The sequence below is a fragment of the Siniperca chuatsi genome, linkage group LG18 (genome assembly GCF_020085105.1).
Source record: "Siniperca chuatsi isolate FFG_IHB_CAS linkage group LG18, ASM2008510v1, whole genome shotgun sequence".
Lineage (NCBI taxonomy): Eukaryota > Metazoa > Chordata > Actinopteri > Centrarchiformes > Sinipercidae > Siniperca > Siniperca chuatsi.
In genome coordinates, this window is record NC_058059.1 from 396,542 (window position 1) to 419,627 (window position 23,086).

General features: G+C 45.9%; 4 protein-coding genes across 4 annotated transcripts in view; all 4 read left to right on the forward strand.

The window, feature by feature from the left end:
* The window catches only part of man2a1 (mannosidase, alpha, class 2A, member 1), a 20,165-nt gene extending 7,030 nt beyond the window's left edge, over window positions 1-13,135 (forward strand). The window contains 17 exon segments of the mRNA XM_044174805.1: window positions 1,325-1,511; window positions 2,308-2,485; window positions 2,899-3,089; window positions 3,436-3,633; window positions 4,763-4,877; window positions 5,227-5,294; window positions 6,017-6,185; window positions 6,528-6,764; window positions 7,157-7,269; window positions 7,271-7,283; window positions 7,394-7,508; window positions 8,269-8,402; window positions 8,502-8,643; window positions 9,030-9,163; window positions 10,141-10,335; window positions 12,125-12,235; window positions 12,547-13,135. Coding sequence (XP_044030740.1) covers window positions 1,325-1,511; window positions 2,308-2,485; window positions 2,899-3,089; window positions 3,436-3,633; window positions 4,763-4,877; window positions 5,227-5,294; window positions 6,017-6,185; window positions 6,528-6,764; window positions 7,157-7,269; window positions 7,271-7,283; window positions 7,394-7,508; window positions 8,269-8,402; window positions 8,502-8,643; window positions 9,030-9,163; window positions 10,141-10,335; window positions 12,125-12,235; window positions 12,547-12,717 — 2,471 coding nt within the window. The 3' untranslated portion in view covers window positions 12,718-13,135.
* A 616-nt stretch (window positions 13,136-13,751) lies between these two features.
* LOC122865865 (molybdopterin synthase sulfur carrier subunit) lies at window positions 13,752-17,032 on the forward strand. The gene is made up of 5 exons (XM_044174821.1): window positions 13,752-14,134; window positions 15,555-15,679; window positions 15,955-16,095; window positions 16,537-16,653; window positions 17,007-17,032. The coding sequence occupies exons 1-3, from the start codon at window positions 14,123-14,125 to the stop codon at window positions 16,079-16,081; spliced, it is 264 nt and encodes an 87-aa protein (XP_044030756.1). The 5' UTR covers window positions 13,752-14,122; the 3' UTR covers window positions 16,082-16,095; window positions 16,537-16,653; window positions 17,007-17,032.
* LOC122865984 (molybdopterin synthase catalytic subunit-like) lies at window positions 16,991-18,769 on the forward strand. The gene is made up of 3 exons (XM_044175081.1): window positions 16,991-17,163; window positions 18,393-18,516; window positions 18,596-18,769. Exons 1-3 carry the CDS (start codon window positions 17,075-17,077, stop codon window positions 18,767-18,769), a joined length of 387 nt encoding a protein of 128 aa, XP_044031016.1. The 5' UTR covers window positions 16,991-17,074.
* A 2,573-nt stretch (window positions 18,770-21,342) lies between these two features.
* Window positions 21,343-22,006, forward strand: LOC122865985 (molybdopterin synthase catalytic subunit-like). The gene is made up of 3 exons (XM_044175082.1): window positions 21,343-21,426; window positions 21,602-21,769; window positions 21,849-22,006. The coding sequence occupies exons 1-3, from the start codon at window positions 21,343-21,345 to the stop codon at window positions 21,951-21,953; spliced, it is 357 nt and encodes a 118-aa protein (XP_044031017.1). The 3' UTR covers window positions 21,954-22,006.
* The last annotated feature ends 1,080 nt before the right edge of the window (window positions 22,007-23,086 follow it).

A 23,086-nucleotide genomic window follows, 5' to 3' on the forward strand; every position in this document is an offset into this window, starting at 1 on the left:
TTGAGAGAATTTCAGAAGAAAAATGGGATATTAGTTTTTCACGTAGTCACGTCGTAGTCGTCTGGACGCTGTTTTCAGAATCAAGACGTTTCGGCTCCCATCCGGAAGTCATTCTCAATTGTGAAAATGGTCTGAGAACTCAGAAATTTAAGCTACTCTGTGTTGCTTAAGCCCCGCCCTCAGGGAGGAGTCTACCTGAGTATCTGTTGATTAGCTAGTTTCACCTGAAACTGACCTAATAGTTTCCATGATGGCCCAGTAATCAGTAATCAGGCCTGTTGTTCTCTGGCTGCACCTCCCTCATCACTGTTAAGTACCTGATTAGCATGTGATTGGCTTGACCACGGTGTTAATACACTGTGGTAAACTTTGGGCAGATTGAATCTCAGACCACCATTTCTGTTCAAAGAGGGGTTTTCTTTTCACAAAAATGGCTTCTTTGACTCCTCTTTCAAACCAACTCTTCTCTCTACTGAGACTCTTCACCTCGCTGTCTTCAGATGTGCGGTTTGTAGCTTTTAGATGCAAACGCACGGCGCTCAGGTAGACTCCTCCCTGAGGGCGGGGCTTAAGCAACACAGAGTAGCTTAAATTTCTGAGTTCTCAGACCATTTTCACATTTGAGAATGACTTCTTCCGGATGGGAGCCGAAACGTCTTGATTCTGAAAACAGCGTCCAGACGACTACGACTGAAACCTTTTCTACGATATAATAACTTAGTTTCTGCTTGTTATTTCTAACACGGAGATACAACGAACATGAGAAACAGTAATACAACAGCAAAACATCACAAATGAAAATGAATACAACTGCATCATAATCCAGATATAAAATCAGACACAAAGAAGGAAACACGGAAGCTTTTCTCAAGAATTCAGTGTGAATAAATACAAACGCAAACAAATAATTTGAGTAAAGATTTTGTAAAATTGGTCCAAATTATTAAAAAATACAAAAATATGGTGTTACGACAATTTGCAAAAGACAGAAAGATTTTTGGTTTTCAGTCGCTCTGACCTGTTCGTTAGAAACGTTAAGGTTTTATTGTTAAATACTGGATTTAGAGTTTAATCACAGAATCTCAGACAGGAAATAGCTGATGAAGAATTCAGAGTGATGTCATCCAAGAGATCGGACTGAACGTGGAAACAAATCACACGAGAGTAATTAATGCAGCAAATAATAAAATTAATTAATTAATTAAAAGCAATTCATTGAAAAGAGAAACCTGAATGTTTCTAATCTGTCAGATTAAAGTTACATAAAGTTCCAGTAAAATATGTAAAAACGTGTCTCTAACTCCACCCACTTCCTGTGTGTCAGACTCCTCCTCCCGCAGTGACATCACCTGTCACATGATGCCATTCTACAGCTACGACATACCGCACACGTGCGGTCCAAACCCGGCTGTCTGTTGTCAGTTCGATTTCCACCGCCTGCCGGGGGGGCGGGTCTTCTGTCCGTGGAGGAAACCGCCGCAGCCAATCACAGAGCAGAACGTCCAGGAGCGGTAAGCAGGGGGCGGGGCCAAAGATAACAATAATGAAATAACTGATATTTATAATTTAGAATTATTATTAATATTAAAGAATCAAACCTGAATCCTTGCTGGATTTCCAGCCTCTTCTTCGGTTACGTAACCAGGGCACATATTTGCATAATACACACCTGGGGGCAGTTTGGCCAGGTGCCGCCCTCCGCCTGTCTGAGCTGGCCACCGCGCTGCTCACAGCGCTGAAAGGAGTCTGCTCAGGACGACTCGTCAGTTCGTCTCGCAGGAAGAGCTTTTTCAGTTGTGAAGGAAAGTTAGTCAGTTTCTTGATGGACAGGTAGCTTGTTGCTAAAGTAACCGCTAACTACTGATAACTGTAGCTACCGTTAGCTTTTAGCCGTGCAGCTAGCGCTATTAGCTAGCTGACCAATTTAGTGGAGCCGCAGAATAAAAGCATAGAGCTGGAAACGAGCATGAGGTTTCACAGTGTATAGCTCATCCTTAAAACAGCAGATTTCTGAATGGAGTTCCCTGACTTTTCTTTGAAGGTTGTGATTAAACTGTAACTCACAAGTGAAAAAGTTAAAGAGTAAACATTGACTGCATCAGATTTTGTTCCCAAACGTGGATAAAACGTCTTTCAGCTTTATTTTAGCGGGTTAGAAACCAGCTTCCTGTCTGCTTCGACAGTTTTTGTGCGGTTTATTTGTGCGGTATCTCCGAGCCTGCGGTGAAGCTTTTGTGTGCGACTGGTTGCTGAGCTGTTTGTGCCGGATGGATGTGTGACCTCGGCGATGCTCCTGTGTGTCCTCAGAGCTCGCCTCCTGTTGGATCAGTACCGCCAGAAGTCTCGGCTCTTCCGCTCTCCGGTCCTTCTCGTTCCGCTCGGGGACGACTTTCGATTCGTGGAGTCGAGCGAGTGGGACGCTCAGTTCGGTAACTACCAGAAACTCTTCGACTACTTCGACCAACACCCGGAGCTCCACATCAAGGTGAGCACCTGAGACACCTGGGAGGGGGCGGAGCATGAGGAGCGGTGATGAAGGATGTTTTATTAACTCTGAGAGGAGAAACACGTTGAAGCTACAAGGTGAAAACAGAAGCAGGGGTTTTACCCTCAGGTGTGTGAAACAGGCCGGACGTCAGCAGCGAACTCAATTTAAATACAAACGTGTGTAACGTTGCCCAAATTAGTCTTCAGGTACAGAAACTGTATATTTACACATCTGATGGATCCTTAATTAAAAATGTGTTATCAATAAATATTGATCCAGTATATAAAATCGAAGTGTGGGTCATCAATAACAGAGCATCAGCAGTCTGTGGCGGAGATACGTGATGTTTGCTGCGTTTGTCGTCGTCACAACCTGAACTTGTTCGTTCTTCTTCTGCCGTCTGTTTTCAGGCTCGATTCGGGACTCTCTCGGATTACTTCGAGGCTCTTCATCGGCGTCTGAGCGCAGCAGGAACGACTCTGCCGACACTTCGCGGCGACTTCTTCACGTACGCCGACCGTGACGATCATTACTGGAGCGGATACTTCACCTCCAGACCGTTTTACAAACGCCTGGACAGAACGCTGGAGGCCACGCTCAGGTACGCCCCCTCGTGTATCGCATGACTCGGGTTTGTTTGTATGTTATGTATATATGTTTGTGGTTATTGTTGGACCTGTAGCCTGCTTTCTTTCTTCTCACTAAAATGTTTTTGCAAAAACTCAAAATTTTGTACAGACTCTGGTTGAATCCCGACCACGGTTACTGCGTCATGGGGACGGTTCTGCTGATGCGTTTCACATATTTACAGTTTAAATCGTTTTATTACATTTTTATACTTTTTGTTTTGGGTTTCCCGCAGTTTGTCCCTTTTGTTTCATAAATGTTTTCATCTTATTTTTATTTTCTGTTCATCTTTAAAGACGTTCTTCTTCTCTCTCCGACAGAGCGACAGAAATCCTCTTCACCCTGACGTTGGCTGAAATGCGTCGTTTCCGTGGCGACGGTCGTCCGGTCGCAGATTTCCCAGCGCGCGAACACTTCCAGCGTTTGACGGCAGGGAGGCGGAGCCTGGCGCTGTTCCAGCACCACGACGGCATCACTGGCACTGCCCGCGACCCCGTGGTGGTCGACTACGGCACCAGGTGGCTACTTCCTGTTAGCATGTTGGCGTAGTCAGAAGTTAAAGAATAAGTTGGTTTTAGTTGTGTAAAGTGAAAAAACACATGTGACATGCTAGGACATTAAAATGTTAGCATGTTAGCATTCAGTAACCAGGTTAAAACTTGTTAGCATGTTAGCTTAAATCAAGGACAAAAGAAAATATTAAAAGATTCCTATGAAATGTTAGCGGTTGAATGTGTGGACATTAGCATACGGGGTTAACAGGTTAGCTGGTCAAAACTTTATTAGCTTTTTAGCATCTTAGCAGGGTGGTGGGAATATAAAGCTAACAATGTAATAATAATTTGACAACACTTATTTAAGGTTATTCAACCTATAGAAAAGTAAAGTAAATGCAGCAGTTAGCAGGTAAAAGCTAGCAGGTGTTAGCATGGAAAGCATTATTTTAGGTAAATACATGAATAGTGTTTACTGAGTTTTGTTGATGAACTATTGTTAAAATAACACAAAGTTTTAATGTAGTTGTTACCTTAAACATTTATTTTTCATACATTTTTTAGCGTAAATTTGTTTTGTTTATAAATGTTTAGTTTAGATTTATTTTTATATTGATCCTTCATTACATTTGCAGATAACAAATCAATGTTATCATCACTTTTAGCGTCTTTAGCGTTAGCATGTTTTTTGTCTCATTTGTCCCTCCATGCTCTCTGTTGAAGGACGTCGTCGTCACTGGCAACGGTAACAGGTACCACCTCGCTTAGTGTAAGCAGTTAGCGTTAGCCTCCCATCATACCCATTCATTTAGCATTAGCATCTAACATTAATTTCCCATCCGTCCCGTTTAAGCGTATCGTTAACATTGTGTTTCACAGTGTAGTTTGTCAGTCAGCGGTTGACATTTGTTGAAGTGAAGTTGTGAGATTTTAAATAAAGTTTTGATTATGTAAAAGTTTTTTTAGGCTTCAGTGTGTTGCAGTACGTAATAAGTCTCACATTTAAATCAATGAAAATAAAAAACAAAAAACTATTTAAAAAAGTAACATTTCTCCAAAATAAAGGAAATCAAATCTTTCATATTAAAAATCAAGAAAATAAAAACTCGAAGTAGAAAAAGATTAAAGTCTGAACTAAAATGTTATTTTACAGGTTGTTTCACGCGATCCTGAACCTGCGCCAGGTGCTGCAGAGCTCTGCCCACTGGCTGCTCCTATTGGACAAGAGCCAGTACCACCACGACCAATCAAAACCCTTCCTGCAAATGGTGACCTTTGACCCCATCACCTCTTTTACAGTTGTCCTATGCAGTATATTTGTGTTGTATTTTTATGGCATGTACAGTATAATGGATTATAACTCATAATAATAATATTTAAAGTTTTTAATCAATCAGACGTAGAGACACGATTCAATAATACCTGAAACAGGTAACATGTAGGTGTATTTTCAGTTCTGGCCATCAGCATAAACTTTATAAACATGTTGAGGGAGAGATGATGTTAGTTTCAGTCTGATGCTTTCAGAATTATAAACAGAAATGTAAAAATGGGTTTGTAAATATCGGGAAAATGTACATAATTGATAATATAATAATCCGTGTGATATATTTTCAGGATGATGTGATCTCAGCGCAGGACGCTCTGCCTCAGAAGTCCTCGCTCACGCTCAGTGATGAGCCCAGGTGAGGGGCGGGGCTTACAGGGGGAAGAGGCGGAGTCAGAATAACTTACTTTCTTATTTTAAACCATTAAAATTTAAGAAACGTCTCAGCGACTTCAGTAAATCTGTTGCTAGGAAACATCTGTAGCGCTGTCCAATCAGGAGCAATCAGCTATATAAACAGGAAGTCACTGTAGCATCACGAGCTAGCATAACTTCCAAACATCACAGTTTCAGAGGCTAAAAGATAAATCTGTAAATGTAGGTGTTAGTTTTATTTCTGATTCATACAGTTTATAATGAGAGGGAAATATCTGACTATGCTAAGCTAACTGACTCTTCACTCTAAACGGCTCAGATGTTAGCATGCTAACGTTAGCTTTGTCAGTTGGCTCAGTCAGCTAACAACAGTTCCACCTGCAGTTAGTGGCTGTAAACATTTAGTAACAACTGATCTGTACCGAGAACGTTAGTGAGCTGCTACCTGGTTTAGCTTAGCGATGATAAAACTCCACTTAGTAACACAGACGTCAGAACGAGGCTCAGTTTGAATTAATGACCAGCTACCGCTAATTCGCTAATGTTAGCATGCTAACACGTTAAGCTAAGATGGTGAACATGATAAACATTATACCTGTTAAACACACAGTCATGTTAGCATTGTCATTGTGAGCATGTTAGCGAGGTGTTATGATGTTTTTTGTCACATTGACTTTTTGTCAATATTGATCATTTTTGTTTCAGGTCATTGATCATCTTCAACCCGACGGAGCAGCTCCGTACGTCCGTCATCAGCGTCGTCGTCGACTCTCCGGACGCTCGCGTTGTCGATGCAGAAACAGGTCGACCAATGGCTGCACAGATCTCTGCGGTGTGGGCGGAGCCGAGCCGGGCGTCCACAGAAGCTTTCCAGGTGACGAGCAGTTCGGTTACTTCAATTACTCCACATAAAGTTATTTAGTTTTTATCTGTAATTTGTCATTTTCTCCTAGATGTTTTTATTCATTTACATAATTAATTTGTTTCATTCTGCAAAAGAGCTCAACATATTATTATTATTATTATTGTTGTTATTAATATTGTTATTAGCATTATTTATAATTGGACTTGTTTTAATGTTACATCTTCCTGGTTGGTGGTAAGCCCCTCCCCTGAACAGGGATGTCCAATCACAGTTCAGCAGCAGTATGTAGTCACAGCAGGTGTGTCAGTGTTGAGGTGGCGGACGTTTTAAACTTTATTCTTTCGTCTTCAGCTCGACTTCGTGGCTGAACTTCCTCCTCTGTCGCTCGGCGTGTATCATGTGACCAAAGCCTCTGTTGGCTCCGCCCACCGGGCTCGGTACACCTTCCATCGTCGCGGCAACCCGCCAGCCATCCAGACCGTACACTTCCAGGTGTCCGACCCACAAGTACCCGAGGCCGACGCCCCCCTGTCGCTTAGCAACAAGCACGTCCAAATATGGAGCTCCGCGGAGACCGGCCTGCTGCAGGTCAGACCTTTCAGATTAAAAGTCTGTCCATTTAACAGCAAAATGTTTCTGAATAAATACAACAAACAGAAAAATATATTCTGGACAATTTATTGATGAATCACGACCGGACAGAGCGAAAAAAGACAAAATAATTAGAATAATACGATTATTATAATTGTACAAATGTGTTGTATGATATTGATAAGTTATTGATTTATATAACGATACATACGATATATACGAAATTATGTTTTCATTAGTATTTATATAAATATATTATAAATCCAATTACTGATTTAAATTTTTATTAACAAAATTATTTATTAATCTATTTAAAATATGTCATTAATATTTATTTATTTTACTAATAAAGTTTCTTTAAACGTTTTATTTCTTATTTTGAAATGTAGAAGCTCCGTCTGCAGTCCGGTCTGGTCCGTCAGGTCCAGGTCCAGTTTCTGTGGTACGGAACGAGGACCAGTGCAAACCAGGACAAGAGCGGAGCCTACCTGTTCCTGCCGGGGGGAGGGGGCCCAGGTAAGACCAGGACCACAAACCAGGTCTGAACCGGATCAGTCAGACCAGGACTAAATGTCTCTCTCTCGCTGTCCTCTGATTCACCGTGAATGTCTCTCGCCCTCCTGCAGCTCTACTCGTCCTCAGAGCCGCCCCTGGTTCGGGTCTCCAGAGGGCCGGTCTTCTCTGACATCACTTCCTGTTTCCGACACTTCACGCACAGAGTCCGACTTTACCACCTGGACGGTAACGAGACCAGATTTACAGTTTAATCATCTTTTCTTCAGGTGTCGCCTTCTGCCTTCAGGCTGCGCACCGAGCCCTGGGTTTTGGCTGTCAGGCTGCGCACAGAGCCCTGGGTTCTGCCTGTCAGGCTGCTCACCGAGCCCTGGGTTTTGGCTGTCAGGCTGCTCACCGAGCCCTGGGTTTTGGCTGTCAGGCTGCGCACCGAGCCCTGGGTTTTGGCTGTCAGGCTGCGCACCGAGCCCTGGGTTTTGCCTGTCAGGCTGCTCACCGAGCCCTGGGTTCTGGCTGTCAGGCTGCGCACCGAGCCCTGGGTTCTGGCTGTCAGGCTGGGTTCTGGCTGTCAGGCTGCGCACAGAGCCCTGGGTTCTGCCTGTCAGGCTGCGCACCGAGCCCTGGGTTTTGGCTGTCAGGCTGTGCACTGAGCCCTGGGTTTTGCCTGTCAGGCTGCTCACTGAGCCCTGGGTTCTGGCTGTCAGGCTGTGCACCGAGCCCTGGGTTCTGCCTGTCAGGCTGCATGCAAGCTGCCTGATAGATACTGTGCTCCAAGATGACGTCTCATTTAACACTTAAAACGTTGTTCAGGCTTCTGCACAGAGCATGCTCAGTAGAGTCCCATGCATGTTAGAGACTTCCTGTTGGCTCCCCGCACACACGATCTTTATTCATTTAACTTAATTGTGCATTAATTTAATTTAAATTAATATCATTAATCGAACTGAACGATTTCACAATAAAAGTCTCCTGTCTGTCTCTGCCCCAGGGCATGCTGGGAGGTCCCTGGAGATTTCCAACATGGTGGACATCAGGTCAGAGGTCAACCGTGAGCTCGTCATGCGGCTCGTCAGCGATGTTGCCAATGGCAACCGTTTCTACTCCGACCTCAACAGCTTCCAGGTTCATATAGTCACACTGTGACATCATGAGCCTGTCTGTTAGTGGTGATTGGTAGCTTATTGATTGGTTGTTGATTGGTTGTTGATTGGTTATGTGCAGATGCAGCAGCGGCGGACTCTGGCGAAGCTCCCCCTGCAGGCGAACTTTTACCCGATGAGCTCGGCGTCGTTCCTGCAGGACTCGACGTCTCGTGTGTCTCTGCTGTCGGCTCAGAGTCAGGCCGTCGCGTCGCTCAGACCAGGTGAGTCTTCGTCTACCTGCACGTCTCCGATTCTACAGATAACTTCATCGCTTTGAGTGTTTTGTCTGTTTGTAATAATTACGATAATAACAGTCTTTATTGTTTGAGCGCTCATTAAACCCAGCGTGCCCGAGGCGGCAAATAAAAACTTACAGGAGTTAAACTTCATATTCAGCCTCATCGAGTTAACGTTTGTTCTTCCACTGAGAAACACAGTACAAGTTGTTCTCGTATGTGACTGGATGTGTCCGGTGTCGACCTCTGACCCCTGACCTGTGACCTCTGACCTGTGACCCCTGACCTCTGACCCCTGACCTCTGACCTGTGACCTCTGACCTGTGACCCCTGACCTCTGACCCCTGACCTCTGACCTCTGACCCGTGCAGGGGAGCTGGAGGTGGTGTTGGACCGGCGGCTGCAGCAGGACGATAACCGCGGCCTCGGTCAGGGCGTCACCGACAACAAGCTGACGGCGAGTCTCTACCAGCTGCTGCTGGAGGACAGGAGGGGCGGAGCTCAGGTGAGGGGGCGGAGCTCAGGTGAGGGGGCGGGGCACAATGAATGTAAGAAGTGATCGATCAATCGATCAATCGGCTGCTGAGCTGAGTGTTGTTACAGACTGTTTAACACCACGTAGAATAAAACCTGTTTCGAACCTGAGGTCTGAAAGTACGACGGAAGCTTTTTTCAGGACTTCCCCGCAGAATTTAACAATAATTCCTAATTATATAATGAATTAAATTAATGCATCGTGGACCCAGATGAGCAGCATGAAGTGGATGGATCAATGAAAGAGCTAACAGCAGGCCTGATCAGGACTGGACTGAGCTCCGAGAACGGCGCAGTATTACAGCTTGAATATCGCTGTTATACACAGGATGTTACGCTGACGTACACGCACGTCGGAGGTTTTGTGAGTCGAGTGAAAATCTGCCATTCAGGTTCCCGGGCAGCTGACTGCCGATCGGTCCGATCTGATTTTCTGTTAACGGGGAAATGACGTTCGGAGAAACGCTGAGTGGAAACATCAGCTGCTCTTTCACATCCGAGCAAGATTAGTCTAGTTGCTGACGAATCCTTAACCGAACCGGATCGAACCGGATCGGATCAGATCGAACCGGATCGGATCAGATCGAACCGGATCGAACCGGATCGGATCAGATCGAACCGGATCGGATCAGATCGAACCGGATCGGGACCTTGTGAATCGGAATCGAGTCTGTTCAGAAATCAGTGGCGATGCCCAGCTCCGTCAGTCAGCTCCAGTCCGGCCGAGGAGGTCGAGACACGATAAACAGATAAAAACAGAACAGAAGACTTTGACTTTCTCTCATTTTCCAGTTGGTTTAATTTATATATATATATATATATATTAAATATATATATTATTATTATCTCTTTCTTTCCTCAGTTTATTCATATTTTATTTATTATATTTTTTTATTATTTCTTGTGTTTTATATTTTGTTGTTCTGTTTGTTTTGTTTTTTCTGACAGGAAGTGGGAGGAGCCTCAGTTGAACACCTGTCACTGCTCGCCCACCTGACCTCGCTCTCCCTCTGCCACCCGCCAATCACCATGGTCGCCCCTAGCGACAGCCAGCTGCCGAAGCTCCGCCCCTTCCTGCCGCTCCGGTCGTCGCTGCCGTGCGACGTTCACCTGCTGAACCTGAGGACACTGGAGGACGCGCAGGTAAGAACAACACCTGGAAACACCTGGAAACACCTGGAACATTTGTTTCATTTCAACCTCCAGCACTGTATCCCGAAAACAACTGGAGCTCTGATTCCAGCTGTTTTAATAATCGATTTCTGCGCAGCGCTCTGAGATCGTGTTGATCTGCAAATTCCTGAAAACGTTTAACAAACTGCTGAACAGCAGAAAGCAATCAAATGCGCCGCTGTTCATACGCAAAGCCTAATTCTTTGTAAATATCTGCAAAGACGTGATAAGTGTTAACGAGGGGGATGCGTTCTGATGCAGGTCGGATTCATTAACCTCCAGCGGATGTTGCTGAGATCGCGCAAAGAAAACAAACTGCTGACGTAAGGATTTAGCAAAGTGAAACAACGGCGCAGTATTCGTCTGTTAACGTTCAAATCCGAAGCTTAAACCGTTGTCTGTGTAACTTCCTCTTCCCGTCAGCCGCTGTGTCGGCAGTTCACAGATTTGGGATTTTATTTGTTGAATTTTCAGATACATTTTCAACACACATGAATAAAATAACACTACAATTAGTCAAAAAACACAAATTGTATTGGGGACCAGCTGCTCTGAAAACTGTCAACGTCACTGAATATTAACGACGAGTCCCAGTTTAAATATCGATCTTCTGTCCGTCCGTCTGTTAAAGTAAGAACTTGTGTTCAGTTGATGCTCGGCCGCGGCGCGCTGCCGCTGTTACACCGGATTCTGTGACCTGCAGCTCAGCTAGCGCTCAGCTAACGCTCAGCTAACGATCAGCTAGCGCTCAGCTAACGATCAGCTAGCGCTCAGCTAACGATCAGCTAACGATCAGCTAGCGCTCAGCTAACGCTCAGCTAGCGCTCAGCTAACGATCAGCTAACGCTCAGCTAGCGCTCAGCTAATGCTCAGCTAGCGCCAGCTAACGCCAGCTAGCGCCAGCTAACGCTCAGCTAGCGCTCAGCGCCAGCTAACGCAGCTAGCGCTCAGCTAACGCTCAGCTAGCGCCAGCTAATGCTGAATGAGCGCTCAGCTAACGAATGTTACGCCGATCAGCTAACGATCAGCTAGCGCTCAGCTAGCGCTCAGCTAGCGCTCAGCTAGCGCTCAGCTAGCGCTCAGCTAGCGCTCAGCTAACGCTCAGCTAGCGCTCAGCTAGCGCTCAGCTAACGATCAGCTAGCGCTCAGCTAACGATCAGCTAGCGCTCAGCTAGCGCTCAGCTAACGCTCAGCTAATGCTGAATGAGAAAGTCGAGTGAATGTTACGCCGATCAGCTAACGATCAGCTAGCGCTCAGCTAGCGCTCAGCTAACGCTCAGCTAGCGCTCAGCTAACGTTCAGAGCTTCCTGCACAACAATCACGTTTGCTGAATGAGAAAGTCGAGTGAATGTTACGCCGATCAGCAGCAGCTGAAATGTTTTCCAACCGCGTCTCAGTGAACTGACATTTGAAGACGTCAGAAACTGTGATGCATATTTTTTACTATTTTTTGACATTTTCTAGAATACGTGATTAATCGAATATATGGCCATCAGATTAATCCATGAAGATAATCGTTGGTTGCAGCTTTAAAATCAGCTGAGGAAAATTTGGGCAAAATGTGTCATGAAATATAAAAATAAGTACAAAAAAAAATCCACAAAACCAAAAAACTGACTAAAATTTAAATATTAATAAAAAAGTTAAATGATTTGAAAACGACTTCAGTTTATTAACGTGTAATACTTGTTGTGAATGAATTATATTGCAAGTCAAAATGTCAGAGAAAATGAATGTTTTTGTGTTTGTGGTAAACAGGAAGCAGGAAGTCCGTCACAGGAAGCGGCTCTGCTCCTCCACAGGAAGGGCTTCGATTGTAGCTCCGCCCCCGAGCCGCGACTGCAGTGCACGTGGAGCGCGCACGAGGAGGTGGGCGCCACACGCGTTTTAAAATTATTCCTTTCCATCAAATATTTTTTGGCTTTTCAAAACATTTTATATTTCTTTTCCTTTTTCATTTAGTTAATATTAATATAAATATTAAAATAAATATTTCCTTTAATACATTTTCTAAAATGTAATTACTGCAATTTAAATGTACAGAACGCTGTGATGGGACTGTTTTTCAGTTAGATTTTTTCTTCGTTTAGCTGAACGTCTTTTGTTGTTGTTGTTTATAGTTTTCCTTTCTGCTAAATTCAAACTTTTCTCATTTTTGATTTGATTTTTCTGTGTTTCAGGTGAACGTGGACGATCTGTTCTCTCCTCTCCGCTTTCGTTCGGTCCGCCGGTCGGGACTCACTCTGCTGCGAGAAGACGACGAACCGCAGTCCGCCCAGCAACAGCGGCCGCCGCGCGTCACGCGCCTGCGGCCAATGGAAATCAGCGCTTTCCGCGTGGAGCTCGACTGAAAAACAAGAAGGAACATTCATTCAGTCATTTCACACAACGAGATATAGAGAATAAGCTGCCAGAGGAAATGAGCCAAAAATGTCACTAAAAAAGTCCAAACTTAAAGGTGATGTAAATAAAAGATTATAAATGACAGATTATAAATTACAGATTATAAATAAAAGATTATAAATTACAGATTATAAATAAAAGATTATAAATTACAGATTATAAATTACAGATTATAAATTACAGATTGATATTAAGCAGCCAAAGCTGAGCTCTGCGGCCGTGGGCGAGAACGTGGCGCTACAAATGAACGAGCCGGGAGTCGAAACCGGAAACCGCAAAGAAAAAGGGAAAGTGGAGAGGACGAAGAGTGAAATACGTAAGACGGCGACGCAGCAGTCCGCGGGGTCAAAGGTCAGGAGCCCAAAGGTCAAAGGTCAAAGACGGAAAAACAACCTGAGAAAACACTGAACTGCGACTCGTCTGTCTAGCACTAAACGGGACGGGTGAGGTTGCTATGGCAACAAAAAGGGACCAAACGTTTAATTAATTTTTTTAATGTGTGTGTGTGTGGGGGGCGTTTCCATGGTGACTGTCGATCACAGTTTGTAGTTACTGCTGTTTAGTTTTTTATGTGATTTTTTCCTAAAAGAATGTGGAATTGTGGGTAAAGTGCATCAACGTGTGATTGATTTCTTGTTATTGATCTGTAGATAATAATGGAGCCACTGGATGTTTCTGTGTTTATGTTTCCAAACTGCACACACTGTCTCCGCCGCTTTAAATGTTTGTGTTTGCTGTGAAAGGGAAAGTTTCGGGAAAGTTTCGGGAAATTCTGGGAATCTGTGACATTTTCTGGGTATTTTTGTAATTTAGAAATGTTCTATATTTTCTGTGAACAGGTAAATGGCTGAGACATATAAAGTGTTTAAAAGTTAAAATGATAAGAATGTATTTTTACTTCCATGAATTTGTTAAAAATACAAAAATGTTTTGTTTTTATTTTGGGAAAAATTTATAGTTTTAATACAAGAATAAATTATTGTTTAATTTTCCTTCTTGTTGACATCTTTATATTATATTTCAGCAGATTAAGGTTTGGTCCAATCAGGTGTCAGTAAACTTAAATATTGAACCCTGTTGATCAGAAAGGAAATGAAAAACTAAACCGTCCAAGATATTAAAAAGCTCCTTTAGACCAATAACAGCAGGCCTGTTCGGTGGAGCCAATAGCAGCGGAGCAGGAAGTGACTGTCAGGAGAGGAGGGAGCCAATAGCAGCGGAGCAGGAAGTGACTGTCAGGAGAGGAGGGAGCCAATAGCAGCGGAGCAGGAAGTGACTGTCAGCTGTTTTGGGGAAACGCTTCCTTCAGTCCAGGAAAGTTTCTTCACCTGTCCGGAGCCTGCCGCCGTCTCCATGACAGCGCAGGTGAGTTTCACGAAGCTTCGGGATAAAAACACAAACATGGCGCTTTAGTTTTCAGGATGTTTTGGGAAGGTAGACACCAGACTCCGTTGGCATTTCCTCTGAATTTAACACCGCTTTGCGAACGTGACGCGCCGCCCAGCTACAGCAGATACACGTCTAAACATTATGTATCGATCAGTAATGTGACGCCGAACTGAAGGCGCTCGTGTTTGGATGTGAGTAGCGGTTGTTTACCTTTTGTCCGGACAAACGTTTTGTTGTTAAGCTCGGAAATGTTTAAGTTTAAGACTTCCAAATGGAGACTTGCGTGATGTCACGGCTGCGCGGCCCCCCGTGAGGAGCACGAGGAGGTCGATGCTGTTCAGACTGACATGCGTTAAGATATACAGCCTCCTCACTGGTGTCTCTGGTCTCTCTGGTGTCTCTGGTCTCTCTGGTGTCTCTGGTCTCTCTGGTGTCTCTGTTCTCTCTGGTGTCTCTGGTCTCTGGTGTCTCTGGTGTCTCTGGTCTCTCTGGTGTCTGTGGTCTGTGGTGTCTGTGTCTCTGGTCTCTCTGGTGTCTCTGGTCTCTCTGGTGTCTCTGGTCTCTCTGGTGTCTCTGGTCTCTCTGGTGTCTCTGGTCTCTCTGGTCTGTCTCTGGTGTCTCTGGTCTCTCTGGTGTCTGTGGTCTGTGGTCTCTGGTGTCTCTGGTCTCTCTGGTGTCTCTGTTCTCTGGTGTCTCTGGGGTCTGGTCTCTCTGGTGTCTCTGGGGTCTGGTCTCTCTGGTGTCTGTGGTCTGTGGTCTCTGGTGTCTCTGGTCTCTCTGGTGTCTCTGGTCTCTGGTGTCTCTGGGGTCTGGTCTCTCTGGGGTCTGGTGTCTGTGGTCTGTGGTCTCTGGTGTCTCTGGTGTCTCTGTTGTCTCTGGTCTCTCTGGTGTCTCTGGTCTCTCTGGTGTCTCTGGTCTCTCTGGTGTCTCTGGTCTCTGTCTCTGGTCTCTGGTCTCTGGTGTCTCTGGTCTCTGGTGTCTCTGGTCTCTCTGGTGTCTCTGGTCTCTGGTGTCTCTGGTCTCTGGTGTCTCTGGTGTCTCTGGTCTCTGGTCTCTGGTCTCTGGTGTCTCTGGTCTCTGTCTCTGGTCTCTCTGGGTCTCTGGTGTCTCTGGTCTCTGGTCTCTGTCTCTGGTGTCTCTGGTCTCTGGTCTCTCTGGTCTCTGGTGTCTCTGGTGTCTCTGGTCTCTGTCTCTGGTGCTGTTTCTTCTCAGAGTCTTTGTCTCGTGCAGTTTTACGAACCTGCTTCGCTTCATTTTCTGTCTGAACTGAAGTGATTTGTGTTGTTTTCGTGTGTCGATCGACCCGTTAGAGTCTCGGTGTGTGAACTTCCCCGATGATCCTGGTTTTACGCTTGAGGAGAATGAAATATGAAATTTGAACACCTTCGTTCTTCAGGTGTCGGTGTTGTACTTCGCTCAGAGCGTGGAGCTGACCGGAGTGAAGGAGGAGGAGCTCGTTGCCGTGCCGACACCAATCAGCAGCCAGGACCTTTGGAGACTGTTGCTACAGCGACACCCGAGGTACTGTGACACGTTCACTGTCATCACGACACGTCTGTGACATCACACACACACACACACACCTGCTGCCACCTGACTGATTCCCGTCCCGTGATGTGTGTGTGTTTCTGTGTGTGTGTGTTTCTGTCTGTGTGTGTGTGTGTGTGTGTGTGTGTGTGTGTGTGTGTGTGTGTGTGTGTGTGTGTGTGTGTGTGTGTGTGTGTTTCTGTGTCTGTGTGTGTGTGTGTGTCTGTGTGTGTCTGTGTGTGTGTGTGTGTGTGTGTGTGTGTGTGTAGACTCTCCCTCCTGCAGGATCAGGTGGTGTTGGCGGTGCGTCAGCAGTACGTTGCCATCGGCGACCAGCCGGTGACCCTGGGAGACGGAGACGAGGTGGCCGTGGTGCCGCCGCTCAGCGGAGGATAAACACAAGCCAGAAGGTAAATATCAGCTGAGCGGGGCGGGGCCAGACGCACCTGAGAGCAGCCGGCCAATGAAACGAGCTCGTCTTCACACACACACACACACAAACACACACACACACACACACACACACACAGAAACACACACACACACACACACACACACACACACACACACAGACACACACACACACACACACACACACCAGGGAGCATCTGTTCACGCTGACGCCGAGCTCAACAGCAGACTAACCTACAAATAAACACCAACAACATGAAACGCGCCGTGTCCGCCCCTCGCCGTGTCCGCCCCTCGCCGTGTCCGCCCCTCGCCGAAGAGAATGCGTTATGCTGTTTCCTGCTTGTGAACGCCACTTCCTGCCGCCTTGTGTTGTTTATTTTCCTCACTAACTTGATGATGATCCTCAACTTTAATTCTCCGCTTCACGTTTTGCTCAGCGATGGCCGAGTCGGAGCGGAGAGACGTCTTCAGGCTGCGCTGTGATTGGCTGTCTGTACAGGAAGTGGTCGACGCCGTCAGCAGCTCATCCTGTGGAGCCATTTCAGTTTTTATAGGTTCATATTTTAGATTTCACTTTATTCATTATTTCATAACTACAAACCTCCTTTACACGTTTCCACCATCTTTAACTTTTTATACACTGTGTGTGTGTGTGTGTGTGTGTGTGTGTGTGTGTTTCTGTTTGTGTTTGTGTGTGTGTGTGTGTGTGTTTCTGTTTGTGTTTGTGTGTGTGTGTGTGTGTGTGTGTGTTTCTGTTTGTGTTTGTGTGTGTGTGTGTGTGTGTGTGTGTGTGTGTGTGTGTGTGTGTGTTTTGTGTTTGTGTTTGTGTTTGTGTGTGTGTGTGTGTGTGTGTGTGTGTGTGTTTCTGTTTGTGTGTGTGTGTGTTTGTGTGTGTGTTTGTGTGCAGGTACGACCCGTGACGACGAGGTGGACGGCAGGAAGGTGATTGGTCTGGAGTACGAGGCGTACGAGCTCATGGCCCAATCAGAGTTCACCAAGCTGTGTGCTGACATCAGACAGCGCTGGCCAACCGTGACGCACATCTGTGTCCACCACCGGCTGGGGTGAGACCACGTGAGACCACGTGAGACCATGTCATAAGACCTGGATCTGAGACTCAAAGATGGCGTCCTCGATGAGCTCATAATCCCGGGCTGGTCTGGATGCTAACTCTGGATTTGCAGAAACTCTCAGGAGATTTAGATTCAGGCAGGACAGCTACTTGTTTCGGTTTAGGAACGCGCACGAATCTCGCGCGAGTTTGGCAAATCCAGGGTTCGCATCTCGACACGACCATAAACCAAAAGAGTTTTCCAGCTTCCTGGTTTACGTCTACATTGTGAGCCCCACTGCACATGCTCAGTAGTGTTTTGTTTCTCCTGCTCGCACGCTGAAATCGCTCTTCCAGACTCAGTAAGGACTAGTTTACTCTTATAAAAGGAGGTCCACCATCACATTTAGTAATACAGAGACAGGTGCGAAGCTAATGCTAACTGCTAATACTAACTGGTAATGACGGTGTCGTCCCTCATTCGTCCAGCAGTGATCTATCGTAGAAAAGGTTTCAGTCGCAGTCGCCTGGACGCTGTTTTCAGAATCAAGACGCTTCGCTCCCATCCGGAAGTCATTCTCAATTGTGAAAATGGTCTGAGAACTCAGAGATTTAAGCTACTCTGTGTTGCTTAAGCCCCGCCCTCAGGAAGGAGTCTACCTGAGTATCTGTTGATTACTCTGCCTAGTTTCACCTGAAACTGACCTAATAGTTTCCATGATGGCCCAGTAATCAGTAATCAGGCCTGTTGTTTTCTGGCTGCACCTCCTCATCACTGTTAAGTACCTGATTAGCATGTGATTGGCTTGACCACGTGTTAATACACTGTGGTAAACTTTGGGCAGGTTGAATCCAGACCACCATTTCTGTTCAAAGAGGGTTCTTTTTTCACAAAAATGGCTTCTTTGACTCGCTCTTTCAAACCAACTCTTCTCTCTACTGAGAATCTTCACCTCGCTGTCTTCAGATGTGCGGTTTGTAGCTTTCAGATGCAGACGCACTGCATTGATTTTGTGAAAAAAGAAAACCCCTCTTTTCGTTTCTTGTGTCTTCTTGTTACGATCGGTGTGTAGTATCGGACGCTGCGATGGTTTATACGTAACTTCACGTAAACCGGGAAGTTATTGTCCCGTTAGCGAGCGAGCTAAGCTAACGCTAAATGGTGAACAAAATGTTGGAGGGAGAAAACGGAAGCTGAGAGGGCGGTGAAGGTCAAACTCACCTGAGAACTTTGTCCCTCAGGTGGGTGGAGGTGGGCCAGGCCAGCGTTGCCATGGCGATCTCGTCTCCTCATCGCCATGACGGCCAGCAGGCGATTCAGCACTGCATCCACCAGCTGAAGGCCAACATCCCCATCTGGAAGAAGGTAACGAGCCTCATCCAGTCACTCCAGATGATTATCGATCATAATGTTTGATTATTGATCGTGTGATTCTGCTCGACAGGAAGTTTACGACACGCAGGACTCGAGCTGGAAGGAGAATGCTGAGTGTTCGTGGGCGCTCGCAACAAACTTCATGGCGCCACGTCGTCCACAGAGAACGCCTGAACGTGTTCGCCGTAAACTGCAGATTATTAATAAAACACTGGCTTTATTCCGCCTGACGCGTCTGTTGTGATGAGTTCATGAGCTAATGAGCTAATGTTAGCGCCGCTAACCTTAGCTCCTGGTCAGTCTGAGAGACACGCCTTCATGTCATCGTGTCCTAAATCCAGACTAACTCTGACCCGGTTTACAGTCTGTGGTGAGTTCACAGAGTTCAGACTAAATACAGACAAAGTTTTTGTGCTGTTATTCTCCCATAATGCAATGCACACAGGAACAGAAGCACTGAGCAAAGCATATAATACACTATAATACAGGTCAGATGTCGTAGAAAAGGTTTCAGTCGTAGTCGTCTGGACGCTGTTTTCAGAATCAAGACGTTTCGGCTCCCATCCGGAAGTCATTCTCAATTGTGAAAATGGTCTGAGAACTCAGAAATTTAAGCTACTCTGTGTTGCTTAAGCCCCGCCCTCAGGAGGGAGTCTACCTGAGTATCTGTTGATTAGCTAGTTTCACCTGAAACTGACCTAATAGTTTCCATGTTGGCCCAGTAATCAGTAATCAGGCCTATTGTTTTCTGGCTGCACCTCCCTCATCACTGTTAAGTACCTGATTAGCATTGATTGGCTTGACCACGGTGTTAACACACTGTGGTAAACTTTGGCAGGTTGAATCTCAGACCACCATTTCTGTTCAAAGAGGGGTTTTCTTTTTTCACAAAAATGGCTTCTTTGACTCCTCTTTCAAACCAACTCTTCTCTCTACTCAGACTCTCCACCTCGCTGCCTTCAGATGTGCGGTGTGTAGCAGACAGGTCAGATAAGTTAAGTACCAGGTGTGGTTTATTACGGTGTAATAAAACAATGTGCAGGTACGTCGCCTTCTGCTTCCACGTCTCAGAGGAAATGTTGGACTTTTACCTCACTACATTTCTCTGACGGCTTTAGTTACTTTACACATTAAGATTTTTACACAAAGAGTTGATCAGATATGTTTAGTTATAAATTAAACTCCCCGACAGTTTGTACGAGTGCAGCTGAGTCGATCAGTCGACTGAAATGAATCAGCAGCTGTTTTGATGTTTGAAGTCGTTTCTCCTGTAAATCCCTTCCTGGCTGCAGCTCCTCAGATGTGCAGATCTGCTGCTTTTCCTCTGAACGACTGTAATAACTGTGATGTTTGTTAATAACGTCGAGCTTTGGACTGTCGGTCGGACACGACGACACGCTGAAGGCGCCGCTTGGGCTCTGGGTCGCCGTGGACGGCGCTTCTCACCGCTTTCACCAGTTTTCCAAACCGATCGATGGATCGATCGATGGATCGACGGAGAAAAGAATGGGCAGATGGATCCAGAATGAAAAGCATCATCAGCTGCAGTCCGATACAAACCGGTTCAACATGAGCTCCAGCTCCACCAGCTGCAGCAGCAACATCCTGCTTTACATTAATGCACGAGGAATAATAACCTGATGATAGAATATATAACAGCACAGCAGCCACAGGGACGCTGCACTGCTTTAATGCTTTAATACTTTAGTTTTCAGAGTGTGTCGGTACTTTCGCTGCAGTATCGGGTCTGAGTGCTTCGTCCAGCGCCGCTCTCAGCTGGAAAACATTCAAATAAACTGTGGCTCCAGAAAGATCTTGAAAACAAACTGTCTGTAAATGTGATTTAATAAATGTTAATAAACTCATCTGCGCTTTCTTTGTTATTAACATGCAGCTCCAGAGGTGGAAGAAGTACTCCGACCTCTTACTGCAGTAACTCCACAGTGTAGAAAGTCCATCCATCCATCCATCCATTTTCTACCGCTTGGTCCCGTTAGGGGTCGCGGGTGACTGGAGCCTATCCCAGTGACTTTGGGCCTTAGGCAGGGTACACCCCTGACAGTGGCCAACCTGTCGCAGGGGCGAACACAGACACAGACAAGGACAGACAACCATTCACTCTCACATTCATTCAATACGGGCAATTTAGAGTTATCAATTAACCTACACATGCATGTCTTTGGACGGTGGGAGGAAGCCGGAGAACCCGGAGAGAACCCACGGTAACACGGGAGGACATGCAGACTCCACCCAGAGAGATTGCGTGACGTTGGTCTGGTCTGGGAATCGAACCCACGATCTCCTTATTGGGAGGCAGGAGCTTTAGCCGCTCTGCCACCGTGCACCCCACGTGTAGAAAGTCCTGCGATCAGATTCCCACGAAAGTCAAAAGTCAAAGTGAAAGTGTAAAAATATAAACTTAAAGTACCAAAAGTCCGAGTAACGCTGCCAGCCTCCTGCGCTGCGTGCTCAGCCCCGACAAGATGTAGGAAAACGTTTAAAGGAAAATGGCGGTGCCTCGAACACCTTGTTGTGTAGCAAGTGCGCTGCCTTTTGAATAGGCGGGGTTTATATACGCGTGGCTGTGATTGGGTAACAGCTGACACGCCCACCACACGAGAGGAACTCCCTCAGAGCCGTTTCAGGAAACCGTCGCAAAGCGGTTTTCAGACTGAGCGTGTCCCTGGTCTGCAGTCCGGTTTTCCTCCCGTCAGCGGTGGAAAATGTGGTCAGATAGTGTTCCTGTGACTCACCTGTGACTCACCTGTGTGGGCGGAGCTTATCGGGTAACTTTGTCACATTTAGTTCATTATAGAAATGTGTAAATACTCTGTTAACAACGCGGAGAAGTGCCGCTGCAGTTCAGAAGGACGCGGCGATGAGCGCCGGGAGAACGGAGAAGTGGGCGTGTTTGATTGAGGACAAGCCTCTTTGGCCTGAAACAGGCCGCTGTTTGTTGGAGGAAAAGGTCACAGTATAACTTCACGTAAACCGGGAAGTTATTGTCCCGTTAGCGAGCGAGCTAAGCTAACGCTAAATGGTGAACAAAATGTTGGAGGGAGAAAACGGAAGCTGAGAGGGCGGTGAAGGTCAAACTCACCTGAGAACTTTGTCCCTCAGGTGGGTGGAGGTGGGCCAGGCCAGCGTTGCCATGGCGATCTCGTCTCCTCATCGCCATGACGGCCAGCAGGCGATTCAGCACTGCATCCACCAGCTGAAGGCCAACATCCCCATCTGGAAGAAGGTAACGAGCCTCATCCAGTCACTCCAGATGATTATCGATCATAATGTTTGATTATTGATCGTGTGATTCTGCTCGACAGGAAGTTTACGACACGCAGGACTCGAGCTGGAAGGAGAATGCTGAGTGTTCGTGGGCCGCTCGCAACAAACTTCATGGCGTCACGTCGTCCACAGAGAACGTCTGAACGTGTTCGCCGTAAACTGCAGATTATTAATAAAACACTGGCTTTATTCCGTCTGACGCGTCTGTTGTGATGAGTTCATGAGCTAATGAGCTAATGTTAGCGTCGCTAACCTTAGCTCCTGGTCAGTCTGAGAGACACGTCTTCATGTCATCGTGTCCTAAATCCAGACTAACTCTGACCCGGTTTACAGTCTGTGGTGAGTTCACAGAGTTCAGACTAAATACAGACAAGGTTTTTGTGCTGTTATTCTCCCATAATGCAATGCACACAGGAACAGAAGCACTGAGCAAAGCATATAATACACTATAATACAGGTCAGATGTCGTAGAAAAGGTTTCAGTCGTAGTCGTCTGGACGCTGTTTTCAGAATCAAGGCGTTTCGGCTCCCATCCGGAAGTCATTCTCAATTGTGAAAATGGTCTGAGAACTCAGAGATTTAAGCTACTCTGTGTTGCTTAAGCCCCGCCCTCAGGAAGGAGTCTACCTGAGTGTCTGCTGTTTACCTGCCTAGTTTCACCTGAAACTGACCTAATAGTTTCCATGATGGCCCAGTAATCAGTAATCAGGCCTATTGTTTTCTGGCTGCACCTCCCTCATCACTGTTAAGTACCTGATTAGCATGTGATTGGCTTGACCACGGTGTTAACACACTGTGGTAAACTTTGGCAGGTTGAATCTCAGACCACCATTTCTGTTCAAAGAGGGGTTTTCTTTTTTCACAAAAATGGCTTCTTTGACTCGTCTTTCAAACCAACTCTTCTCTCTACTGAGAATCTCCACCTCGCTGTCTTCAGATGTGCGGTGTGTAGCAGACAGGTCAGATAAGTTAAGTACCAGGTGTGGTTTATTACGGTGTAATAAAACAATGTGCAGGTACGTCGCCTTCTGCTTCCACGTCTCAGAGGAAATGTTGGACTTTTACCTCACTACATTTCTCTGACGGCTTTAGTTACTTTACACATAAAGATTTTTACACAAAACATGAAGAGTTGATCAGATATGTTTAGTTATAAATTAAACTCCCCGACAGTTTGTACAAGTTCAGCTGAGTCGATCAGTCGACTGAAATGAATCAGCAGCTGTTTTGATGTTTGGAGTCGTTTCTCCTGTAAATCCCTTCCTGGCTGCAGCTG